General features: G+C 43.2%; 1 protein-coding gene across 8 annotated transcripts; it reads left to right on the forward strand.

The window, feature by feature from the left end:
* The first annotated feature begins 5,746 nt into the window (after positions 1–5,746).
* On the forward strand, positions 5,747–23,085 carry LOC106576211 (transcription factor GATA-3). 8 transcript variants are annotated; one of them, XM_045699843.2, is made up of 7 exons: positions 5,747–5,864; positions 11,503–11,858; positions 12,456–12,497; positions 13,314–13,847; positions 16,363–16,508; positions 18,510–18,635; positions 21,482–23,085. In XM_045699843.2, the coding sequence occupies exons 2-7, from the start codon at positions 11,621–11,623 to the stop codon at positions 21,761–21,763; spliced, it is 1,368 nt and encodes a 455-aa protein (XP_045555799.1). In that variant the 5' UTR covers positions 5,747–5,864; positions 11,503–11,620; the 3' UTR covers positions 21,764–23,085. The 8 variants fall into 8 exon arrangements, with proteins under 8 accessions (XP_045555799.1, XP_014008682.1, XP_014008681.1 ...); XM_014153203.3 differs by lacking the exon at positions 5,747–5,864 and adding an exon at positions 10,913–11,348; XM_014153207.3 differs by lacking the exons at positions 5,747–5,864; positions 16,363–16,508 and adding an exon at positions 16,568–16,608 and having other exon boundaries at positions 10,910–11,858; positions 13,314–13,790.
* Positions 23,086–25,023: the final 1,938 nt, after the last annotated feature.

Genomic DNA, 25,023 nt, shown 5'->3' on the forward strand with positions numbered 1-25,023 from the left:
AATGATGCCGCTCACCTTTACCTGAAATGGGGGACATAGCAGCTTGTTCTTCTTCTGCATGGCTCATATTCACAAATGGAAAGGTTATGAGTCTAGCACACTGAGTGAATGCTCTCTTCCCAAGCCTACTGTTCAACTACCCGCATTCCACCATGCCATGCACACAGTACCCAGCCCGTAAGAATGAGGGCAAAGTGATAAGCAGAGCGGGGGGGGGGGGGGGGGGGCTGAAGAAAAAAAACGTTCCCAAATTGGCTTGACCTCATGCTATTTGATATTTGCCTACTTGACAGTCATTTAAAGGCGCGCGGCAGCAAAGCAGAACGCGGACAAGTCCGGCCTGAAACCGAAGCCGTGTGCGCGCGGGGGGATCTGGAGAACCCGATAGCTGGGGACTTACACCCTCCAAAGGCTTTCGGGACACTTTAGCCTGGCTCGCTCGGCCCTGGAGCGCCAGTGAGTCGCCATGCAGGGTGTAAACGTTAAATGTTAGCTATTTGTTCCATGGATTGTGAGGGGGAAAAAGTCAGTCTTTCATTCATTCTTTTTTCTCCCTCTCTCTCCCTCTGCCTTCTCTTTCAGACTCCTCAGAACTACACAAACAGCCATTGACTAAGCGGCTTAGGGAGCCCCGTAATAACGCATAAACGAATCTCCCACAATTAAGCAAAGGAGAAGTTTAAAAAAAGGGAGAACGGAAGAATTAAAGAGGGAAAGGAATGGAAATATATGTACTTGTTGAGATGGCATAGACAAAGGCTCCTGACGCGGAGGAATGCCGACGTTATCTTGCTATCCTTGCGTTTCCTTATCACCCTGTGGATAAATATTGGTATATCATAGAGGAACTGGGGGCCAGCGAAACCCTATAACGCATTGTTTTGATTGTTACAATACACAGGTGATCTACATCAAGATATGTGGCTCTCTGTATTCGAGCAGGAGGATCCGGCGGCGTCAATGTGGGGGGTCGGGAAGGGAAGGATGCTCAGAATGAAAAGCCATTTTGCGTGAGGAGGTTAAGCGACTGGCTTTTAATAAACGAGCCCTTATTAAAGGATGAGTACATTCCCCTGCAGATAAAGGGCCGTTTTGCATTGTGCTCGTTCCCTCGCGGGAATTTTCCTCCTAACAGGCTGTTTGTCTCCAACTCCCCTGTCCTCAATCTCATTAACTAATCTACCCATCTCTATTATCTACCCACCTCGCCTTCCTCATTCTCATCTCTGTTCATCTCTTCCATTCACAACATCCCTCTTATTTCTAAACAAACACAACATTTGAAATACAATTTCCTCACACAATGCTTCAGGCGATTTCCCATAGCGTTATGTGCAATAATACGCTTAATTTTGGTCGCTTTGTCCCCAAACACCTCACCGTTGCAGCCCTTCGACTTGGCCTGGGTAGATCCATGCAGGATTACTGCCGCGTTATTAGCCAGGGCCCGGGTGCCTGGCTGTCTGCTTGAGTGTCAGGCTGCCCATCCATCCCCTATGGCGGGTGGGTTTGTTTGAGATGGCGGCCTGTCTGAATATAAGACTGATAAACATCTGGGGGGCTTTGCCAGGACATTAGAAAATGAGGGATCAGAGAGACATCCAGATGCCCTGAAAAATACAAACGCGTAATGAGAATATAAATGAAATGAGAGAGAGAGAGAGAGAGAGAGAGAGAGAGAGAGAGAGAGAGAGAGAGAGAGCAGAGAGAGAGAGAGAGAAAGAGAGAGAGAGAGAGAGAGAGAGAGATGCTCATCAGCTAATTACAGCTGCAAATATAATGCAAATTTATCCTGGCAAGGCAGTGAGCGTTCCCGTTTAAACATGCGCACCATCCAGAAATCCGATTCGGGAAATGTGCCAAATGGCTATAAAACAACACTTTCTTTTACATTATTATAATTTTAATTCAACAAAGATAAACCCAAACCACGGTCAATTGCTAGTTATCATTATTATTGTTAATTATTAGGCTGCCATCATATTCTTATTAGAAAACATAGGTCTAATGTTCGCTTCCTAAAGCTAGCTACTAGCTACTATAGCTAGTCCTACACCGTGTAAAGCCAACATTGTCCATGCCCACCCCTACTCCCTCCTTCCATCATCATTTCAATAGGGTGGCATACTACCCAAGAACAATGACACCACCGTGCCCAAGATAATCCCCATCCAGCAATTACAGTCCCAACATATTCAATGTTTACACACTGCTACATGCCCCGTTTTCCAACTTATAATGATTAATGATATTTCGCCTAGGATTAATCATAGAAAATTAAAAATCTTGGAGGTGGTTAGATGGAGAGGTGGGGGGGTGGGGGGGGGGGGGGGTTCGGGAGGTGGAGGGTGTTCGTGAGAGAGAGGGCGGGGGGCTGTGTGAAAACAAATTAGCTTCATCGAATCTTTTTAGATGCAAATATTTTGTTATCTCCACTTTACTGCACTGTTTTCACTGTTTATGATTAATTATCTCTTCTTGGTGAAAAATAAATCATGCAAAATTAGGATCTCGCTGGCTCCACTGGCTAGAGCAGCGATGGCAGGTCGATGCTGTTAATTCCAGGTTGAAATTGACACACTAATTATGCTGCAGAGTGGCGCTGGAACACTAGGAGGCAAGATTATACCTCTGCAGTTATATTATTTTATCAGATCCCCCTTATATTTTACCAATTAAAAATCGTAAAGGCATTTCATTGCCCCGGGATAAAAAAGCAGTCCTTCTCCTAACATTGGCCATCACTTTCCCCCATCAGATTCATTGTGATGTATTAGATGCAATAAATTATCCCATGTAACAAAACATGGCGAGCTGAAAGGCTGGTAATCTGCAGAAGAGAGATAAGGATTCATTATTCCAAATCATTATGAATCCGGCGTTGGCTGTGACTTCTTTCTTAATCAGTTTCTGTGATCCTGGATACGTGAAGGGAGCAGATAAGAGAGGAGTCGTTTATAATTCTCCCCACCTCGGCCTAATATTTTAAAATGAAATCGCAGGGAAGAAGAAGCCGCCGTATATATATATAAAAAACACTGGCTTACGTTTGGAAGGCGCACAGGAGGAGAATAATAAAACACATGGAGAAAATAAATAAGGAAATGCATGAAAGACCGTGGCCTGTGGATTTAGGAGGCGTTTTGTCTCACATTAAGGTCACCCTTGACATCTGCACATAAGCAGCAATTGGCTATGGTTGGCTGAAACCTTAAGTTACAAGGTGCCTTGAATTAGGATAGCTTTGAGTGTATCTATTTAAACTGATCAGGTACGGACATTAGCCCTATCTGGGTTTGGTAGACTATATTAACAGAAATGCTATTAGGTGTAGGTTCAATAACGACAATAATACAACAATGCGACGAGTAGCCCAATGCAGATAAGACTTATATGTACATATAAAATCACTAGATGTAATAGTTGATTGCAAAAGAATGATAAATTCCAGTGGCAAGGCGCAAATGAAAATCTAGCTAAAAAGGAATCCAAACAATTAACTTGGACGACATGTAGGCTGCAAGTGTTTAAACAGGCCAGCTTGTTCTATGATGCCAACATTAATCGGGTTATGAACATGATATCATAATCCCTCATTCTATCTGCTGATAAGATTCATCGTTATAAATACCAAAAATGGGCATAAATAAATAAATAATGCGCAAAAACACAAATGTGTAGCCTACTTGCATTATACCGGAAGGTTTACGCTCAGCTGTTGTCAGCACGCGCTGTCACGCAGGAGCTCACGTCAAATTCAACATTAATCACCCGATTTCACGCCGTTACTAGAGTGCACGCGGGAGAGAAGAGGAGAGTGACTTTGGACTTGGCCGTGCTTGCGCTCACAGACATCACTGGACCAAAAATGGCCCCAGAATCAAAATGGAGCCTCGTGAAGCTGTGTGCCTCAGAAAATCTGTTTCATTTTAGTTTAGGAGAAACACCCCACAAACATGATCACGGATCCCTCATTTATTTTGCGTGTCACAAATTTCTGTTCTGTTTGAAAATGGTTGATAGGAAAAAGGGGGGTTAATTTTTTTTTCTGTCACATTTAATTATATCCTTTAAATGAATGAAGCCAATTAATTCTTCAGATATGTTATTTCTTCAGACGTTAATAATATTTGTATTTCACTTACAATAAGTCATAATCATCTGCGGAATATACAGCGATTTGACCTTTGTTTTTACTATATCGAAGGCATCAGTATGCGCATTTATCATCGAAGCATAATTACCAACACATTTATATTGAAATTGCGAAGCCATTTATTTTTTAATAAGCACTTTATTTACTTCTAATGCAAGCATATTAAATAATTAACATCTGGATGTGTTCTTTTGTAATTATATTAAAATATTGACATACTAATTCTATAAATGAAAGCTCTTGTTGCCCTGAAAACATTGAATTATTCATTGGTTTAAAATACACATTTGGCTGGTTGCTTCCGTAAGTTTATACAGCGACGTTTGTGCCAATTATATTTAATTTATTACCTTAATTGAATTTCTTCTCCAAAGATAGATTTTGGTGTGATCAGTTTACATTTTCCTTCAGAGTCAAGGCGCAACGTGAGATATCATGCCTCCAGCATCAGCAGAATTCTCTCTCTCTTCCCCTCTCTCTCTCTCTCTCTCTCTCTCTCTCTCTCTCTCTCTCGCGCTCTCTCTTTCTTTCTCTCTCTTTCCTCATTCTCCCTGTTTTAGAGGAGGAAGACGGAAGATGGATCAGTTATATTTGGTGTCTATTTCAAACATGGTGTCTGTGTAAGCAGATATGTGGGTGTATGTTGGTGGAAAGCCCATGCATTTTTTTTTAGTTTTCACCAAAAATATGTAGACCTTTTATTAATAGTTTAAATGATATTATTAAGATACTGTATAGGCCTGAAGGACAACATTGCACGTAAATACCAGTTTCATATTTTTACACCTTTTGATACATTGCATGGGGAAATTCAATAGGCTACAAATATTATGGATGTGTACTTCTGCAACCTTATTTTAGAAAATTAAAATGTGTTAAATATCAGTGTATAGTAGATCGAAATTAATATTTGACCTAAGGTTTGAAAGAAAATAATGTCAATTAGACTTCATCATGAATACTATAATCCTAATAGTAGTATAAGCCTACTCCATAGTAAAATATAGGCCTACTGAGATAGCCTATGTCATCCTAACAAAAGAACGCCCAGGAGTGTGTTTGTGTGTATATGTGTGTGGGCGCGCGCACTTGAGTACCTCTTTACACATGCATTGAAATGGTCGATGACACGAACATATTGATTACTGAGAGTTGCAATCAACTATGATTTTCCTTTTTCGAAATTCACGCACGCACAGATCGAAATACTAAGCAATTTAAAGCATGCCGTGCTACGTGATTTCTAACGCCCAATATACCATCCCATGATTAGTTAGCTACAAGGCTAAGCTATAGGCTACTTTAACAGTATTACCGATGCTAAAAATAGCAGCTACATGCGCCATAAACAGCAGTCCACCTCTCTGACCTCATAAAGTGGCAAAATGCCCTAATAGTGGTCTAGGGGCATTCGGCTTGTCTAACTATGTTTTTCCTCCTTAGACTCCACCGACCCGGAAGTTCTCTGATCTGAATGTACAGATGCTTTGGTTGGCCTGTAGGAGTGTATGTGCGCGCGCGTGTGTGTTTGTGTGTGTGTGTGTGTGTGTGTGTGTGAGTGACTGGGCTGAGGGCGCGCGCGCCTCGATTTTTTTTCCGTACGCAGCTCGCTCTCTCTAAATGCCATCGGCGCTTCGATCTCCATGTCACTCTTTCCTCACATCTGCAGCCGATCAGAAAAAAACGACCGCGAACCTCTATTCCACAGGTCAGTAAATATTTAGATTTCTATAAAGCAAGTCTGTCTGTCTGTCTGTCTGTCTGTCTGTCTGTCTGTCTGTCTGTCTGTCCTTCAGCGAAGAACACAAAGTATAGCTCTTAAAGGTAAACGCTGGTCCCTTCCAGCCTGCCTCTGTGTGTTCTGTCCAGCCAGGCTTATGTCCAGAAATGAATTGATGAGCAAGTTTGATCCATGGCTTTAAAAACGATTTTCGAATTTAGCGTTTTTGAAGTGCATCTTTAGGAAAAAAGGCACACATGCTTTTTGTTTAGTGAATTGCAGAGACCGGTTAAACAGCTCCATTTTCTCAACATGTGTAGTAGAGCTTTTCTGCATGTCTGTCAAACAGAAATGTGGTTAAAAAGACACACATGCGACGCCATTGTTGCCTCTTATGTTTTTACTGTAGCCTATATGTGTTTGGCTGCGTTTGTGACTGGCATTAGGCTGGGGGATATTAGGTCTAAAGACATTTTCGAAAATAAATATATATATATACAGTAAATAGGCTATAGGTGGTCTTCAATAATCGTTTTAATAAATCGTTCCTTTTTCCGTTTTTCACTGCGTCAACGTTTCCAAATTGCTTTGGAATGTATTGCAGTTAACGCATTAGATTCTGAGAGTATTTTACCTACCTCACGCCTCCCGAAATACAGAAGATGAAGGATTTTAATGATCTATTACCACCTGAGTTGGTGGCAGGCAGAATCCCTTAACCCATGAAATTGATCTGATTACCTCGCCAATGGGTCATAAAAGAAAGGAGTTGGATTTGCTGAGGCTGCATTCCCCCTTTTTCCATCACGTCTGTGGTCGATATGGCTTGATTTGGAGAGGAGCTGTTAAATGGAATGAATAGGATACGAAATTAAGGGCATCACAGTCGCGCTATCATGGGCAGAGCTCGAGCGGTTATTTACATGCAGAGAACAGAACGGGCTGGGAAATCGCGCGCGGTTCTATTGATTAATGCTGAATGCTTCCCCAACAGCTGTGTTTTGGAGATAGGGAGGCTGGCCACTCACATAATCACGAGGTGGGTTACCTTTTAAATAAGGATGCAATCTGCCTCCAATCTCCAAATCAGGCCACGACAGAGATGGGCAGCACATTGAGTGTGGCTTGAAATGTTGATATGTCGAAGTTCTTTGTTTGTGTGTTTATGAAGTTCTCAAATGATGTTAGCTACCTGGCGGACTATCAGCGTTGGGGATTTATTTAGACTAGTTTTATCTGTATGCTAATTAGCAATACCACTGTGTTATGTAAAAAGGAGTAAATAAATGCACCAACTGTCAATGGAATTTTTGGTCAAATACGCCGTAAGAGCACTACATTTGATTAAAGCAGAGGAACCGAAAACAGTAGCATCCAAATGGAGGCGGTGTGGGCCTGGCGATGCCGCGGTTAAGAGAGAGGAGGTGAATAGCGATCACACGGATAAGCATCCCTCTCACTTAATTGACAGAGTACCTTAATCTCTTTTTCTTGTTATTGAAGCTAAAGCATTACCGAAAACATCATCTGTACTCGAGGTAAAATGTTCCAAAAGCTTTTCTCATTTGAATCATTCTAAGAAATATACATCATTTTTCAAGTTTCATTCACACCGAGAATAATTTCACGCCCTCGTTTTGGTTCTAAGAATCTGAACTGGTTCACATAGTTAATTGAGTACAAGAAGCGTTGTTCTTGAAAAGATCAGAGAATGTTGTGGCATTAGTCATTTTATACATGTGGCCTATATTTATAGGCTATATTTCACATGCCCCAACTCTACTTTTCAAATTAAGGCATGCATGATATCGTTTTGAATTATTTGAAAATGCCTGTCTTCGGTGTAATTTTTTCTCTATTTCAGCGTATATCAAAATCCTTGTTATTATTATTAATAATAATAGTAATAAATAGTCCGAATGCGTTTCTCTCTCCATCGCTGTTTTTATTTTCCTCCGTGTTCATCAAGATAATACGAATGTTTTCCAGTGGTGATTGGAGTGAAGTAGCTCCAGCGCGTAGAGAGAGTGCCGCGTGCTGCCCGCTGCCCAAGGCGGTTTCCTCTGGTTCACCCTGGATCCGCGCCTCGCGGCTCTTTGGACAGCTTTACCTGCTACATTAGAATGAAACTGTAAAACCGAAACCCATCAAAAGTCTACTAAGCCAAATGCCGGAACTTTAATTAAATGGTATTTCTGGGCCTTCCGGGTTTTTCATCTGCCTCAAAACTGGGTTACAGCGCAAGAGCGTCAGGGAAGCTTGCCCCTGTTTTAATGATGATGCTTGGACACACATATGATCAACCCCCAAACATATTTTAAAAAGTAATAGATACAATTTATAGTAATTATTTGAATAGCCTATATGGTATTATCAATATGCATATTATTATTATTAGTAGTAAATATATTTGTCATAATTGCAGTTGGCCTATGGGAGGCAAAATGTGGACACTGTAAACAAAGAGACGCTATCTAAAAAGTTCATCTCACTCTGACAATGAAATAATCCTGTGGTGTCTTAAATTCTCACCCTCGGTGAAATCTTCTGATTTTAATCAGTGTTCCCTGACATAATCACTCACAAATTATCTCCCCAATCTTCTGCTGTGCCCGCCACCAGGCAACATTTATGAATCAGATCCAGTGTGTTAGACTAGACATCTGCTTTTTATTTTGTTTGTTTTGGTTATTTTATCACGCACGCACATACACGCGCGCGCGCACACACACACACACACACACACACACACACACACACACACACAGGGCCCCCCTTCTGTTGTGACAGTGGTAGGGATTACAAATGACAACTTTTAAAGGGGACCAGTTTTTATTCCACTCTCCTTCTCTCTTGACACTAAAGCTTGGGGAATCACGTCTTGAGAGAGGTTCCATGTCCCACTCTGTAAGCTTCCAGTCATCCAGACAAGAAACAAAAAAACATTATCAGGATATTTACATTTACTGTCATGTGTTGCCTCGGAGCACCTATAACGCATAGCCTACTTGGTGGATAATGGAGCGCGATACTTTTAAAGAGGATAATTACACGAGTCCGTTGACAGCTCGACAATGGCGGTGAGATTGTTCGATGTGAGGCGGTACATCAGTTTCCATCCAGGTTCAGTCTCAGGTTCGCCTGAGTGAGACATGCTCTCTGGGTATCCCGGAGAGGCATAAAAGCGTGCTTTGCCAAATCAGCAATATTTCTGTTTCTCACACATTAACCCCGTACACCCGACTGAGAACGGCCTTGGTAAAATGCACAACCTACAAAAGACTAAAAGGCCATCTACGAATATCACATATGTAGCTACCCTATTCTGTAAAATAGGCCTACCTCATTGCATATGATGGATGTGGCAGTTATTGTTGTGGCCATGCTCTGAATATCAAGTGCTCCCATGGAGACCCTGACAAAATGCATTTCATATATCAATTTCCTTCGTGTCAGTTTGCATTCGTGATAGTGCACTTTGGAAAAGTATATGGTATCGATTTTTATGCGAATGCAAGGCTATTAATATAATCTGCCTTTTCTCCCCTTGTAATGTTTGTGTGCATACAACTCACCATACAATTTCATCATGATTTTAACGCGTAATGAATGCCCAGCATACCTGGTTATAGAATTGTGCCATTAAATAATTATCATTTTACTCACTGGAAAAGGGCACGCGCATTTCCTCTCCAGAACAGCCTGCGCGCTCTGCTCTGCTCGCTGAGAGGGTTCATTTCCTGGAGGTGACGTCACGTCCAGTGGCGTCGTAGAGGCTGCCTGTGTCAGTGCTTTGCGCAGCACCAAAAAGAACATCCCCCTATTCTACAATGACATGCTACCAATCGGAGAGTATGGGGTAGCCAAACTGGGAATTAGATACAAAATACCTCCCCACGGGGCAGCCCCCCCCCCCCCCCCCCCCCCATTACTGTGCAATCAAGTGGAACAAGGCGAGAGTACACTGCAGCATTCATACCTGACACTGGCATATGGAATAATTAGATGATCTGGCCTATGGTGTCAATATGAATATATTTAATTGGTCAATTCAAGATCATACACTATAGAACGCATGAATGACTTGGTATTGTAAAAAAAAAAATGACTGCATCAAGTTACATTTAATGCAGTCTTTTTGAATTAATAATGGCATGTCAGGGCATTTGCTGCTTGTCTATCTGTGTGTTGGGGGAGAGACTAGCAGTCTAATTCTCTGGAAGAATACTCTCTCTCTTGCGCTCTCTCTCAGTCTGTTAAAGTCAGCTGAGGAGCCAGGCAGTAATGCAGTGGAGTGTTTTCAGACTGCAGTTCAGCCACTCTGGCGTCCTGGCCTGCCCCTGCTCTGTGAAGCGAGGAAATCAGTCCAAATTGGGGAGTTAAGTCGTAGCCTGCCATTATAATAACGCGCCTGTCACCGCGAGAGGACGCACTGTCACAATTTTAAGAAAATGGGCGTCCAACAACCTGCCAGGTTGCCACTGGTCCCGCGTTATTGAGCAACATGCTTCACGTCTCTTTCTATTTATATATTTTTTTCATGACAAGCCCGGAAATATTATTGTGGCCAGCAGGATTCATTGATACAGATACTGCATTAAAAAGCAGTCTACTTTAGAATAGAAAATAATATAATATAATTAAATAGATGTGTTGTTTTTCATGTTGTCTTCATGAGATGTGCATTTAAGATGTTCATATTTACATATTTACTATAGTCTATATGTCCATATTTCCTTATAAAAAATCACTTTATTATGGGTTATAATTGAGTTATAATGAACAATACATTGTGTATAATGGGCATGAATGCGTTTGTGTACCGGTATTTGCTTTCTAAAAATAATAATCTGAACATGTAAATAAATGTATTTACTATTGGTGAGACTTTTGCAGGGTCTGTGAAAGAGAAATCCGTTCTTGGTCATCTCTCCTGGCCCACTATATTCAATTAGGGCGAGCAGCGCAGGCCCCTCCCCCACTGATGACACTGACAGACCCTCCTTAAGTTGCGTCGCGCCACAGCTGTCTGCAAGCATTGAGCTGCCTGGCGCCATCCTGAAAGAATGCCTTCACTGTAAAAAAAACCCAGAGAAAGAGCGCGAGAGAGAGAGAGAGACATATACACACACGGGGACGGAGAGAGTTCAGAGAGAGATAGAGAGAGTGGGTGAGAGAGCTAGAGAGAGCGAGAGAGAGAGAGAGAGAGAGAGTGAGGGAAGCGAAGTAAGTGGCGAGGGTTGCCGCTGCGCACAAACAGAGATTTGATCTGTGAGTTCGGTGCTAGTCAGTTTGCACTAAGCCACCTACTGCAAACAAGGCTGCGTCTAAACATATACCTCTACAACTTGTTGAATCGGCTTAATAATATAGAAACTTTGTCAGGGAAAAGTTCAGGAACTTTTGAGTGGGACTGGATACGACCTTGGACTTATTCATGACAACATTCAAGTGAAACATTATTTTTTGAATGTATGTTTTGAACAATTTCGTTTTATTTATTATACAGGCATATTCACGTTAATGTGAATCCCTGCCAAATAATCGCATTTGAATAGACTGAAAATAACATCTACATAGGGGGAACCACATATTTTTTAAATACATTTTTATTTTTCATCTCCAGGTGAACGAAGGTAACGAAGAAAACTGTGGATTAAACAAAGCAGGAATTCGGACAGATTTTTTTCTTACTTGACTTGTATCGGTTCACTCCGGTGTATATGAACGTTTGCTAAAAAGCTATGGAAGTATCCGCGGACCAACCCCGATGGATGAGCCATCACCACCCATCGGTGCTAAACGAACAGCATCCCGGCTCGCACCACCCGGGCCTCGGCCACTCGTACATGGACCCCTCGCAGTATCCCCTTGCCGACGATGTGGATGTACTGTTTAATATCGACTCACAGGGCAACCACGTATCTCCATACTATGGGAACTCAGTCCGAGCCGTCCAGAGGTACCCACCTCCTCCACATAGTAAGTACTGCCTCATTACGCGTCGTTTTAGGCTGCTATTGAATTGTTTATATTTGGCATGGTCATATTTAACTCAGATAGAGCTAACATAAGAACAATTCGTCTTCAGACGGCTGTCCATTTTAAAATGTCAGAACCGAAGTATTTGTCTAATAGGTTTTAGCCTCAGCGGATCAGGATCATTTAAAAATGCGAGAGCCATATGACACCATGCATATGTTATGTTATGTTATGTGTGGCTTACCTCTCTGGTGGTTTACCTTTGGTTTCATATCTTTCCAGTTGTGAGTATAGGTATTTGTTTTAACAGTGAGTAAGATTGTTCTAATTCCATGTTCAGTGCGATTTTTAGCACAGTAAAATCAGATGTAAGAAGGGAAGGTTGTCCCTATCAGTCGAGCAATTTGAAATCAATGACATGTTTAAATCAAATAAATTAACGTGAATTACAAATGCACAGCATGTTACTATTGTCAAATATGACATGTATGTTTGTATCATGGTTAAATTCAAATATGTTACCAAACGGATGAATGTGTAGACCTACGGACAGAGAGAATTTGGAAAGGCCCCATGAGATATATTTTGTCATTTCAGACTATCATACTTCACCACACAACCGTGTCCATTTTATGTCAGGTAAACTATGAGTTATCATTTAATTATAGATATTCTTGGAGAGAAAATAACTGCGGGAGAGCATTTGGTTTAATTTATTGACATGACTTCCTGAACGGAATAGTGAATCATGACCCGGTTTCTGTAGCGATGCTTCCTATGCTAAAACATCACTGTTCAAACCCTCTGCACTGAGACTGGCGTGCTACTGACACTGCTGCTCTGACACAGTCATCCAGGCCCTGGGTTTCGGCTAGACCCCCAAAAATTAAGTAGGCTCGAGTCAGGAGGGACAATTTGGGTCAGAGCATGTGTTGTCAGTTGTGTAGGCCTGGTGTGCAGTTTTACCTTGTGTCCCCGAAGAGAAATCGTGGGTGATGTTTTACTAAAATTGTATTTGTTTTCCATAATCGATTTATAGGCTTTCTTAATTAAAATAATCAAAAGTCTAAGTCATTGTAGTTGCCGCTTCTCCACTGGTAAAGCACATCTGAATTCACTCGTATAAATATCAAACGAACAAGACCTTGTCATATTTATCACGTTTTGTTTCAATAGAAAGTGTGACCCAACTTTTTTAATTGACAGTGACTGAGGTATACCTTTAATTTGAAACGAAGGGATATTATTTGTGTAATTTTCATAGGCCTAGGCCTACATGGCGAGGTCAAACTTAAACCAGCATACATGTGAGATATTATTGTTTATAGTCAACAAAATTATCATAAGGGAAAGTGATCAAATCGTGAGAGTAGGCTAATTGAATGTAGACCTATTGTAATTTTCTTCACCGAGAACAATACTGACACCGTTCTATCATCCTATTTTCTATTACAGGTAGTCAAGTGTGTCGCCCCTCTCTACTGCACGGCTCTCTGCCGTGGCTGGACGGAAGCAAAGCGATGCAGCACCACAGCACTTCCCCGTGGAACCTGAGTCCTTTCCAGAAGAGCTCACTGCACCACGGTTCCCCGGCAGGTCTCTCTGTCTACCCCACGGCGTCCTCCTCCTCCCTGTCCGGGGGCCACTCCAGCCCGCACCTCTTCACCTTTCCCCCCACTCCTCCGAAAGACGTGTCCCCGGACCCAGGCATCTCCACTCCGGGCTCAAGCAGCAACAGTCGCCAACAGGAGGAGAAAGAGTGCATAAAGTACCAGGTGTCCCTGGCCGAGAGCATGAAACTGGAGTCTCACAGCCGGAGCATGGCATCAATCGGAGCGCAATCCTCCGCCCACCATCATCACCCCATCGCCACATACCCATCCTATGTCCCCGAATACGGCCCAGGCCTCTTCCCACCAAGTAGCCTGATAGGTGGGTCATCTTCTAGTTATGGTTCCAAAACAAGACCAAAAACAAGGTCATGTTCAGGTAGGCGTGCATTTTATTATATTACCATTTGATTTCACCTTAGAATTTATGACATTGATGATATCCAGGTGTAATCCCAATGTACCCGTTTCAGAATCAGGACCTTTTTTCGTTCTCCACACAAAAAAAACTGTAGCTTTGAGTGACAGCCGAGGCCTTTCTCCAGCCCTTGCAGGCCCATAGAAAGTCAAATGTGTCTCAAAGGGACTCATGCACAAGATTCGTTTGAGGGAAAATACAATAGCAGTGCCAAGGAAAGCACGTGGCGGTAATAATAATACAAATGAATAATAATAGCAATAACAACAACAACAATAATAACAATAATAATACATTCTAAATATTAATAAAATAATATTGCATGGATAATAGGGGTTTCTATCTCTACATCAATTTGACTGAGTATCAATTTTAATTGGGGTCGTTATAGCGTTTCTATATGTTATTATACTATACAAACATGCTTAATCGCATTCAATCAGCACCATGATTTGTTAAAACACATTGCTTAGAATAGAAAGCGAATTAAATCATTCAAAGCGCATTTGCCCACATAAGATTGAACGATTTCCACTTTCCAAAGCAAAGGAATTTAGTCCAGTGAATGATTAAACGGCTCTAGTGCCCTTAAATCAGATGAGTTCAGAATAGTTTTAAGCTGTGTATAGACCAGATCCGTTTTCAGTTGTTCTATGTTTCACAGAGGGAACGAGAGAGAGGCTAAATCTGTGACCGTGGCCTCCGTGCCGGCATGGCTCTCGCGCCCGTTTAGATAATCCCATTACTGTCAGACTGGTGCACGCGACAGTTGCATTGTTTACGGAGAGCCAGTAATAACTTTGATAGAGCCCGGATGCGGGGCTGCATTGAGAGGGGGTAATCACGAATGAACACTCTCCGTGGCAGAGGGGCACGACTGGCGAAGCTGAATTTTATCCAAGCAAGTGGGGGTAATTAAAAAAAAAGGTTATTCAGGCACCGCTCGAAACCAGTTAACTGTAATGAGATTAATATCAGTGCCACATAGCATTAGGAGACATATAGAAAACAGTGGATTAGTCGATGCATATCATCAGGCTTACTCAATGCTGAATAATATTCGCTTATTACAAACAAAAAAATAAATCATTTTAATTTGAGGATAAAGTATGTGTGTGCTGTAATGTGCGTAAAGATACATCCTCTAAAATGAATCTTAAATAGGTTATCTATTAATGAGGTCATATAATATAATGTGTCTAAATTGCAAACCTGCAGTCGAAAAGAAGTCATGGAGAAAGGTCGACTGTGGTCTTCTAAACATAAACCTCGGAACACGCCTTGCGCAATACAAAATCCTGTAGTAGCCTATTTCTCAGAGCCCTATTGTGGAGTGGATACATTTGTTTAGCTGTGTTAGCCAGTCTCCTCTCTCTAAAACCACTATTGATTTACAACGTCCTCCGTGTCTGCTGAGGTCTCTGGAATGTCTATCACATCTAACAAGGCAGAACCAGAAGTGACGCGTATCAGTCTCTGAAGAAGTGGAGCGGTTTTTGCAGTCATAAGGGGAAGTGCGGGTGAGCATAAAGACACGGCACGACGCAAGGCCTCCTCTCTATACGCGTCTATGCTTTCAAATAATCCTGCCGCGCAGCTCGGTTGTTTTATTTTCAGTGGTGAGGCCACATAGGCCTGGGGATCTGGAGACCCCCTTAATGAACCTGTTAACGCGCCGCTCACCTGTCGGTGTCACTAGAGAAGTGCCAGTCAAACCCAAATGCTGGTTTGGAAAGACAGTGGTCATTCCAATCAAATAAACAGACCTAAAAATGAATGAATTCGTCTATTCTACAATAACATATTATTATTATTATTACTTTACACCACTGTGAAATGAGAGGTTGTGTGTGTGGGAGAAAGAAGAGAGCACATTTTAATCACAAAAACATGATTGAGTCCATAGATTATGCACGCCCTTTTCTAAAGATAGGCTATCAGTTTGAATTAATATATTATGCATTTGATGAAATGATATTGGAATATTCAATGCATTGTTAAAGGCTCACTGTATTATTATTATTATTATTATTATTGTTATTATTAATAGTAGTAGTAGTAGCAGTTCTATTACTATAAGTAGTAGTAGCAGTTGTATTAGTATTATTATTATTATTAGTAGTAGTAGTAGAAGTAGCAGTAGTAGTAGTAGTAGTAGTAGTAGTAGTAGTAGTAGTAGCAGTTGTATTATTATTATTATTAGTAGTAGTAGTAGCAGTAGTAGTATTAGTAGTAGTAGTATGCCTAGTAGTATAATTTATATTATTTGTATTATTATTACTATGTAATATGAATGTTATGCTACTATTAGAATTGATTATTTTGTGTGATGACATTTTCTACGATGTTTATAACAACCTTTTTCCCTCTTGACCTGAGGGATCAAGTGTTCCAGATGTGAGATGATATGTTTAGTTTATAAGGGGCGAACTGATCTCGGCGCTCTCTCCATGTTGTGTATCGTTTCTGCTTTCAGAAGGTAGAGAGTGCGTTAACTGTGGAGCTACGTCGACCCCGCTCTGGAGGCGGGATGGCACTGGCCACTATTTGTGTAACGCCTGCGGACTCTATCACAAGATGAACGGGCAGAATCGGCCCCTCATCAAACCCAAGCGACGACTGGTATGTCCCTGCCACTTTGTATTGATGACACTTCCGTCTTTCTCTCTTTCTCTACCCAGGAAGAAGTGTTAGCTGCAGGAAATTGACTCGCCAAGTGCAGGTCTCGAATTCTTTTAGATATACAGTAATAGCAAACTGCAGATTTATTATTACTATTGTTATGCATTTTTTTTAATGATTTGCTTCATCAATTATTATTTTTCCCGCTTCAATTGCCCTACTGTTTGATATTTCTTAGAGGAAAAAAAAATAGGAGAAAATATATTCCTCTTATTCTGCATTGAGGCAAATCGAAAGATATTCCATCCAAATCCTCACTGCCCGCATAGGAATAATATCTGCAGTTAACATACTGTAAATGGCATACTTAGAATTGGACGTTTATATGGTTTAGATGAGAGATGTAGGCTACCATGCACCCTGCAGTATTTGGAGAGGAACACCCTAAACTTTTTAACACCAGAAAGCTCAGTACTATAGAGCAGTTTCCCTACCTCTCTGCATGGTTAGATAAAGGGGAACACTTTCTAGGCAGGGGACGCCTCGCGCGGACTGCTCTTTTAGCAGCCAGCCAGCTTCTGCTCTAGCCTATATCACCCCTTCTCTCTCTAATGTGAAAACCCGACTTCCCAGGAAAAAGCTGCCGGATATCTGAGCAGCGCAGATAAGTCGCTTTTAACAACATAGCCCGCTTCCGCAGTCTAAACATGAAGGGGACCGGGGACCGAATCAGCGCAAGGAGCGGCCCAGGGCACGCAGGAGTCACGACTCTAGATTGTTCTTCTCAGAACTCAGGGAATCTCTGCAGAATGTTCAAATACTGAGGGAAAATAGTAAGAAAAGGAAAACAGAAAAGAGAGAGGGAAGTCTGAAGAAGAAGTCTGGCAGGAGATGGATACAGTGAGCTCCATTTTCCAGTACACAATAACTTTATTTTCGCGTTAATGGAACTCAAAATTGGTGTGCAAAGCAATTACATTATTTAAGTCACGCATGAACATGGTTTATTAGGCCACCAGATGTAGATAATTGGAAATCCCTCAGAAAGATAGTGTAGTGCCTTTTGTTTTGCCCATTCGGTGTTAACGGTACTGTGTCCTATTCGGTCATCTCGTCTATCGATTGGTTTTATAGATTATAACATCAATGTCAGGCGGGTCAGCTAACTGGCGTCTGAGGCAGGCGTTTCAATCCATGGGAAGGTAGAGTCCTCTCCCCATGCAAGTCGAAACCTATCTTGAATGTAAATCAGCGCATTAGCTCGTCCCAATTTAAAAAAAACTATTTTCTGTAATTGGCTAATAGGCCTATATGGTATGTCAATGTGGACGGTATGGCGATATTCAACCTTATGTGGCGATATTCAAGCTTACCATCTTCATCCACAAGCATATCATTTTGTCCATTTTATTCATTAGCCATGTTATATTGTGAAACCCCCCTTGACAGCTCAACACCATTAGCTATGTAAAAACAACAGAATAATTATTGTTTTGATCGTGCTATGCACATATTGATGATTTAACATATAATTTCCCTCCCATGGGAGGCTGGAGATTTGTTTTAAAAAATGCATCATTCTGTCCGCCATCATGCTCTCACCTTAAAACTAATTGTAGTTTATTTGTTTAACCTGTTGAGTTCCATATTTAAACATAAGGAGCCGACACTATCTTGCTGTTACTTAAGCACTTAGTCGCTTTAACGGGGAAATGTAATCAGATTTAATAGGTCCCATTTCATGCCACCGCTTTTATGTCGTCTGTAAATATTTACTCTTGAGAGGGCATGTGCGCATGATGCTATTTTTAGCCTCGAGTCAAAGCAGCGCTGTTTTGGGATTTTGTCTTTATTTTAAAACTATTTGCAGAAAGTTGGATAGACAGAGCTTTGCAGAAAGCTATATGTTAGTAATGTATTATAAATGCAACATTTGGTTTGATAGCCTAGGAAAAGGCCTTATGACTGATATGCATGTTTTTTGTATCTCCTTTTCGCCAGTCTGCAGCAAGACGCGCAGGAACATCATGTGCAAACTGTCAAACGAGCACGACAACACTGTGGCGAAGAAACGCCAACGGGGACCCCGTGTGTAACGCTTGCGGTCTATACTACAAACTGCACAATGTAAGCAAAACAACAGCCTTTACATTATAGTAAGATATCTACTAATTTATCTAAGCATGTGTCGTCTTTCATATCCTTTCTTTTCTTCCTCACTTTTGTTTATTTCTTTTCATTTATTCTCTCCTCCCTTTTTTTTTCTGTACATTCAAAGCTTATTTGCGACTTTTTTTTTCTATAGATCTTGAAATATTTATGCAGTCGTCCCTATTGAGAATTGTGGGGGCACAAGCGATAATAAATATAATTCATGTGATTTATTCGCAGCAAGTCACATGTACAAATCAAAATATATGAGAGAGCCGAATTAAGCCCCGTGCATACAGCTTGGTTTTTGAATATTAAATAAGAGCTTAATTAAAATTCGATTAATTTTCAGACCTATCTTATTTCAGGCCTTTTGGTTACATCAGCGCCAGGGACTTGGAGTCCCCCACTGACCACCAATCCGCCTGATTCGTTTTGGGGCGTGCTGGTTACTGTCTCACCACATAATTTCACTTCCTCAATCTGAGGACCCCCAGGACCAGTAATTTTCTCTCTCTCCTTCCGCTCTCTCTCTCTCTCTCTCTCTCTCTCTCTCTCTCTCTCTTCTCTCTCTCTCTCTCTCTCTCTCTCTCTCTCTCTCTCACACTCTCTCTCTCTCATACACACTGTACCAAGAATGAGAGCTGCTGCGTAATTGAACTAACGAAACGTATTATTATTATTAGATTTTACTTATAGCCTATTCAACCTTCATCTGAGAGAGCTCGCCCCAGAGTTTGTCTGATAAGGTATCCCTTATCCTCGCGCGAAGGGGGACGTCTATAGCCTATCCCACTACACTTCCTTGCTTGTCACGCAAGTGCTCCCTGTTAAATATTTTCCCTATGTTGGTTTTGGCAGATTCTTTAAGACGGAAGAAAACCATTTTTTTCTCAGGTTATCAGGGAGAATAATAATATTTCCCAGTTACATATTATATATTTTGAACTGACCCGACCTCAGCTTAATTGCAAAATTAGTTTGTTTTGGTAAATTCAGAATTCTGTTGGGGCCTGCTCACTTTGTAACAAATTCCACATTTGACATGGAACATTATATGAAGCCTCTCTCCCCTCGTGCACAATGACTCCTAACCTGCACAGTGGCCACAGTGGCTGCACGTGACAGCAACCTAACGCTAACCTCAGAGACCTTGATAGCCTTTCCATTTTGATAAGGCTGTAGGCTACAGTAAATGTGTATGGACATATTTATTGGATGCTTGTGAAAAAAACAAGTTGCCACAAAGATGTGACAGACAGTGTTGACACCCAAATCATTTTTTTCTTCTCCTTGACAATGTGAAACAATGTTCCTCAACATTCACTGATGTGTGAGTCAGGGTGTTTGCAGTGCGGTCAACCCAAGACCATTACATAAGGTTTGTGGTTGTTTTCAGGTTACTATAGGTGTGGGGAGAGGATATGAGGTAATGTACTGAATGCTCTGTGGTGGTCACTGTGTTTTGTTTGATGCTATGGGGCGGAGGCCCAAGGCCCAGGCTTCCTATGTGAGATGCATGGCATACATTTAAGTATCAAAGAGCACAGCCTGCCAGGTCAGCTTTAGGTGGGCGAACTGCATTTCAATGCCTAGCTAGCAGCTAGAAACACAGAGAAGCCCTTCTCTTTTACCCTACGTCGTGTAGAGACAGTGAAACCACATCGCTCAGGGGCCGTAGCTCTTTGCCCTTTGCTAATCATCTGGGCCACTTCTGTGCTAAAATATAGTCAGCGAAAAATGGCAATAACGTCTCAGAGAAAGTGGCAGAAGTGAGGCGGTGAAATCCCTGTTCCCATTTCTCAGGGAAGCGGACCTACCGATCAGGGAGGCAGCCGGCCTCATCCACCTCTCCTTCATAATCCTGCCCTGAGCTGGAATTCCATCATCCGGCTTTCATTCCCAGCTAAAAACCTGTGCAGGAATATGGCAGCTCGGGCCATTTTGGCCGGCAGATGCCCATGCAGATGGAGGGTTGAGGGTAGAGAGACGGACTTGGCCGGCACTGGTAGTCGTCATGGCCATGTGTCTCATTGGTCGGCTGGTTAGGACGGTGGTTGCCAGGCTCTCTTTCTCGCTCTGTCTCACTTTCCCATTCTCTCTCATTCCATCTTTCCAACTCTCTCTCTGTCTTTCCCTCTGTCTCCCTCTCCCTGGCATGGCAGTAGTCTAAGATCCAGCCCAGCTTAAGGGAATCAGCGTTTAAATCCAGCCAAACGTGGACTCACCCTGCACACACACACACACACACACACACACACACACACACACACACACACACACACACACACACACACACACACACACACACACACACACACACACACACACACACACACACACACACACACACACACACACACACACTACTCCCCCCCCACCCCCTACCGCTAACAATGGGACAGACAGATTTATTCTATAATGGGACTCCATTACATATCTCAGTGTCCCCCAAATCCTGAGCTCGAAACCTATTTGTGTCGCCCCTCTCCAATTTTCTTTGTTTTGTTTTTTGTTTGTTTGTCCAAATGCATTGACACAATTCGAATGCGCTTTACAAGATACGACTGATAAACAGAGCTCAATGCTTGGATTTTATTTAGTTTCTTTGATTGTCAGCGTTTTTTCGCTTCATCAAAGTCCATCAAAAAGCATGAACACTGCTCTTTGATATCTTGGCTCAGTTCTACTCTGACTCATATTCCTATTTCTGCTCCTTCAATTTAAGTAACTCCTTGAAGTCACTTACCTATGAAATATGAATATTGAATAACTTGCTTGTTTTAACCCTGGTGCATTAACCCCATGTGTCCGTCCCTCAGATCAACCGACCTCTCACCATGAAGAAGGAGGGCATTCAGACCAGGAACAGGAAGATGTCCAGCAAGTCGAAGAAGAGCAAAAAGTCTCACGACAGCATGGACGACTTCTCCAAGAGCCTGATGGAGAAGAGCAGCTCGTTCAGCCCCGCTGCTCTGTCCCGCCACATGTCCTCCTTCCCCCCCTTCTCACACTCCGGCCACATGCTGTCCACCCCCACGCCCATGCACCCCTCCTCCTTCGCCCCTCACCCCCACTCCAGTATGGTCTCTGCCATGGGCTAGAAGACCCCAACGGTACCACCCACCTCCCAGAACCCCTCAATCAACAACTAACCCCCCCATCCTCTTACCCCCAGTTCTCTTCGCTTACCTGAATCCCAAGCTGAAAGATAACCAAACTGCTCCCTGCTACCCATAACCAACCGCTCTGCTCCATCACCAAGCCGCCTATGATCTGAGCTCAGTGTGAGGGAGACAGGCTCTATGGGTCCTTGCTTTTGTTCAGTTGTATCTTTTTTAATCTTTATCAAGTGTATCTACTGGGATCCTCAAAGCCTGGCAGACTGACTCACTGACTGTGGTTTTCCGACTCCTGGGAAGACCGTTGTTGTTCTCCGACCTGGGAGAAAAGATCCTGAAGCTTCACCCACTCACTGACTGTCCTCCCAGCTGTTAACCCCCAATCCGGAATCACATTTGTCTTCAAACATTTTTCATGGGAAAAAAACAAAGATTATTAACAATCATTACAAAAGCTACAACTTTTGTGATGCCCCCCACTCCCCTTCCCACCCTACTTCACACACCTGTATGACAGGACCCCCCCCCCCCACCCCTGAGCCTTGAGAAGAAGAGAGGAGATTAACTTTGAATATATTTGTACAAATTGTATGAAATACAGTACGTTTAATGAAGACTTTTTAATTAAGTAAAATGCCCCTGGGCAGCTAACGACAGAAGGGTACGAGTCAAGGCAAGAAGAGACACTGCCGCTGGAGAGTAGAGGAAGAGAGGACGCCTCTGCTTCCTGGAGAGAGGGATGAAAGGGAGGAGAGGAAAGAACCGATAAAAGGACAGGCCTTCACTTTCGCCTGCTGGAAAACATGTTTGATGCATTAAGCTTCTAGAGAGTCTATTGTTCTGACTGCAGGTGTCTCTTTTTTGGATGTGCTATAGGTCTTGGGCTGTTGGTTTGTGTTGACATGCTAGCACATACACTCACATTCACACATCATACTTTCACATACACACACATATTCACACATCATACTTTCACATACACACACATATTCACACATCATACTTTCACATACACACACAAACACACACTGCCACATTGGATCACCTGAAAGACTTTCTTCCGGCCCACAGATTATATGCATTGTGAAAAAAGTTCCTGTATTTGTTATTTGTATGTATAATTCAGAGTACCAAAAATACGAAAGAAACAAAGATGTAGAATTATTTCTTTATGTTATGCAGACTGAATGGTTGTAAAAATTTAATAATAATCACTAGTGTAAAAAATGACTGCTTTTTTGTTTCGTAATTATTATTATTTTCTTTGAAAAGAATAAACTAGTTTAATCTCTGTTGACATGTTAGCCTGGGGTTGCGATACTTATTTAGTTCTCTGGTGCGGCGTCGTCGTGTGATGTTTGACACATCGTCACCCCACCCAGACCTGTCTGGCCATTTTTACCCAGCATTCACAGCAGCAACAGACAACTCTTGTGGTGAAGGACAAACAGGAAATGCAGAAATAAACAGTGGCACTGTGACTGTAGGAGGGCTCACATGCCGTTTTATGGCTAGACAGGCTGTCACGGTTGTCGTCGGTGAAGGAGGACCAATACGCAGCAGGTACGTGTATGCTCATCTTGATTTTTATTAACTACAAAAATGAACATACAAAATAACAAAACGAACGAACAACTACAAACAGTCTGGTAAAGCATACGGCTTACACACAGAACAATCACCCACAAATCACACACACAAACACACCCTAATATATGGGACTCTCAATCAAAGGCAGATAGACAACACCTGCCTTCAACTGAGAGTCCCAACCCCAATTAACCAAACATAGAAACACACACACCAGACTAACCATAGAATACAAACACATAGACCATCAACCAAAAACCCGGAAATACTAAATCAAACACCCTTTACACAAACACACCACCCCGAACCACATAAAACAAATACCCTCTGCCACGTCCTGACCAAACTACAAAAACAATTAACCTTATACTGGCCAGGACGTGACAGTACCCCCCCCTTAAAGGTGCTACCCCAGAAGCACCTTAACAAAAAATAACCCCAAGCAACACCAAAAAAAATTCCCCTTTTCTAAAGGGAGGGAAGGGAGGGTGGCTGCCGTCAACGACGGCACTGTGCTACACCACCCCTCCCCAACCCACCTATTTCTGGAGGTGGCTCTGGTTCCGGCCGTTCCAGGCTGTCGGGCCACTCTGGCATCGCCGAGGGGCAGTCGGGCCAGTCTGGCATCGCCGGGGGGCAGTCGGGCCAGTCTGGCAGTTCGGGACAGTCTGGGCAGTCTGGCAGTTCGGGACAGTCTGGCCACTCGGGACAGTCTGGCCACTCGGGACAGTCTGGCCACTCGGGACAGTCTGGGCAGTCTGGCCACTCGGGACAGTCTGGCCACTCGGGACAGTCTGGCCACTCGGGACAGTCTGGGCAGTCTGGCAACTCGGGACAGTCCGGCAGTTCAGGGCAGTCTGGCCACTCCGGCAGTTCAGGGCAGTCTGGCCACTCCGGCAGTTCAGGGCAGTCTGGCCACTCCGGCAGTTCAGGGCAGTCTGGCCACTCCGGCAGTTCAGCGCAGTCTGGCCACTCCGGCAGTTCAGCGCAGTCTGGCCACTCCGGCAGTTCAGGGCAGTCTGGCCACTCCGGCAGTTCAGGGCAGTCTGGCCACTCCGGCAGTTCAGGGCAGTCTGGCCACTCCGGCAGTTCAGCGCAGTCTGGCCACTCCGGCAGTTCAGCGCAGTCTGGCCACTCCGGCAGTTCAGCGCAGTCTGGCCACTCCGGCAGTTCAGCGCAGTCTGACCTCTCTGGCGACTGTTGACTGGCGGGCAGCTCTGACGACTGTTGACTGGCGGGCAGCTCTGGTGACGACTGTTGACTGGCGGGCAGCTCTGGTGACGACTGTTGACTGGCGGGCAGCTCTGGTGACGACTGTTGACTGGCGGGCAGCTCTGGTGACGACTGTTGACTGGCGGGCAGCTCTGGTGACGACTGTTGACTGGCGGGCAGCTCTGGTGATGACTGTTGACTGGCGGGCAGCTCTGGTGACAACTGTTGACTGGCGGGCAGCTCTGGTGACGACTGTTGACTGGCGGGCAGCTCTGGTGACGACTGTTGACTGGCGGGCAGCTCTGGTGACGACTGTTGACTGGCGGGCAGCTCTGGTGACGACTGTTGACTGGCGGGCAGCTCTGGTGACTGTTGACTGGCGTGGCTGGGTTGACGCACTTGTAGCCTGGTGCGTGGTGCTGGTACTGGGCTTACCAGAT

This window comes from Salmo salar, chromosome 17 (assembly GCF_965601325.2).
Source record: "Salmo salar chromosome 17, fSalSal1, whole genome shotgun sequence".
Lineage (NCBI taxonomy): Eukaryota > Metazoa > Chordata > Actinopteri > Salmoniformes > Salmonidae > Salmo > Salmo salar.

Excerpts from the sequence above, each read along its gene's own strand:
- LOC106576211 (XM_045699843.2), top strand. The coding sequence starts at position 11,621 with ATGGAAGTATCCGCGGACCAACCCCGATGGATGAGCCATCACCACCCA. Across the intron at positions 12,498-13,313 it reads CCGTGTCCATTTTATGTCAG|GTAGTCAAGTGTGTCGCCCC; the intron begins GTAAACTATGAG and ends TTTCTATTACAG. Across the intron at positions 18,636-21,481 it reads TATACTACAAACTGCACAAT|ATCAACCGACCTCTCACCAT; the intron begins GTAAGCAAAACA and ends TCCGTCCCTCAG.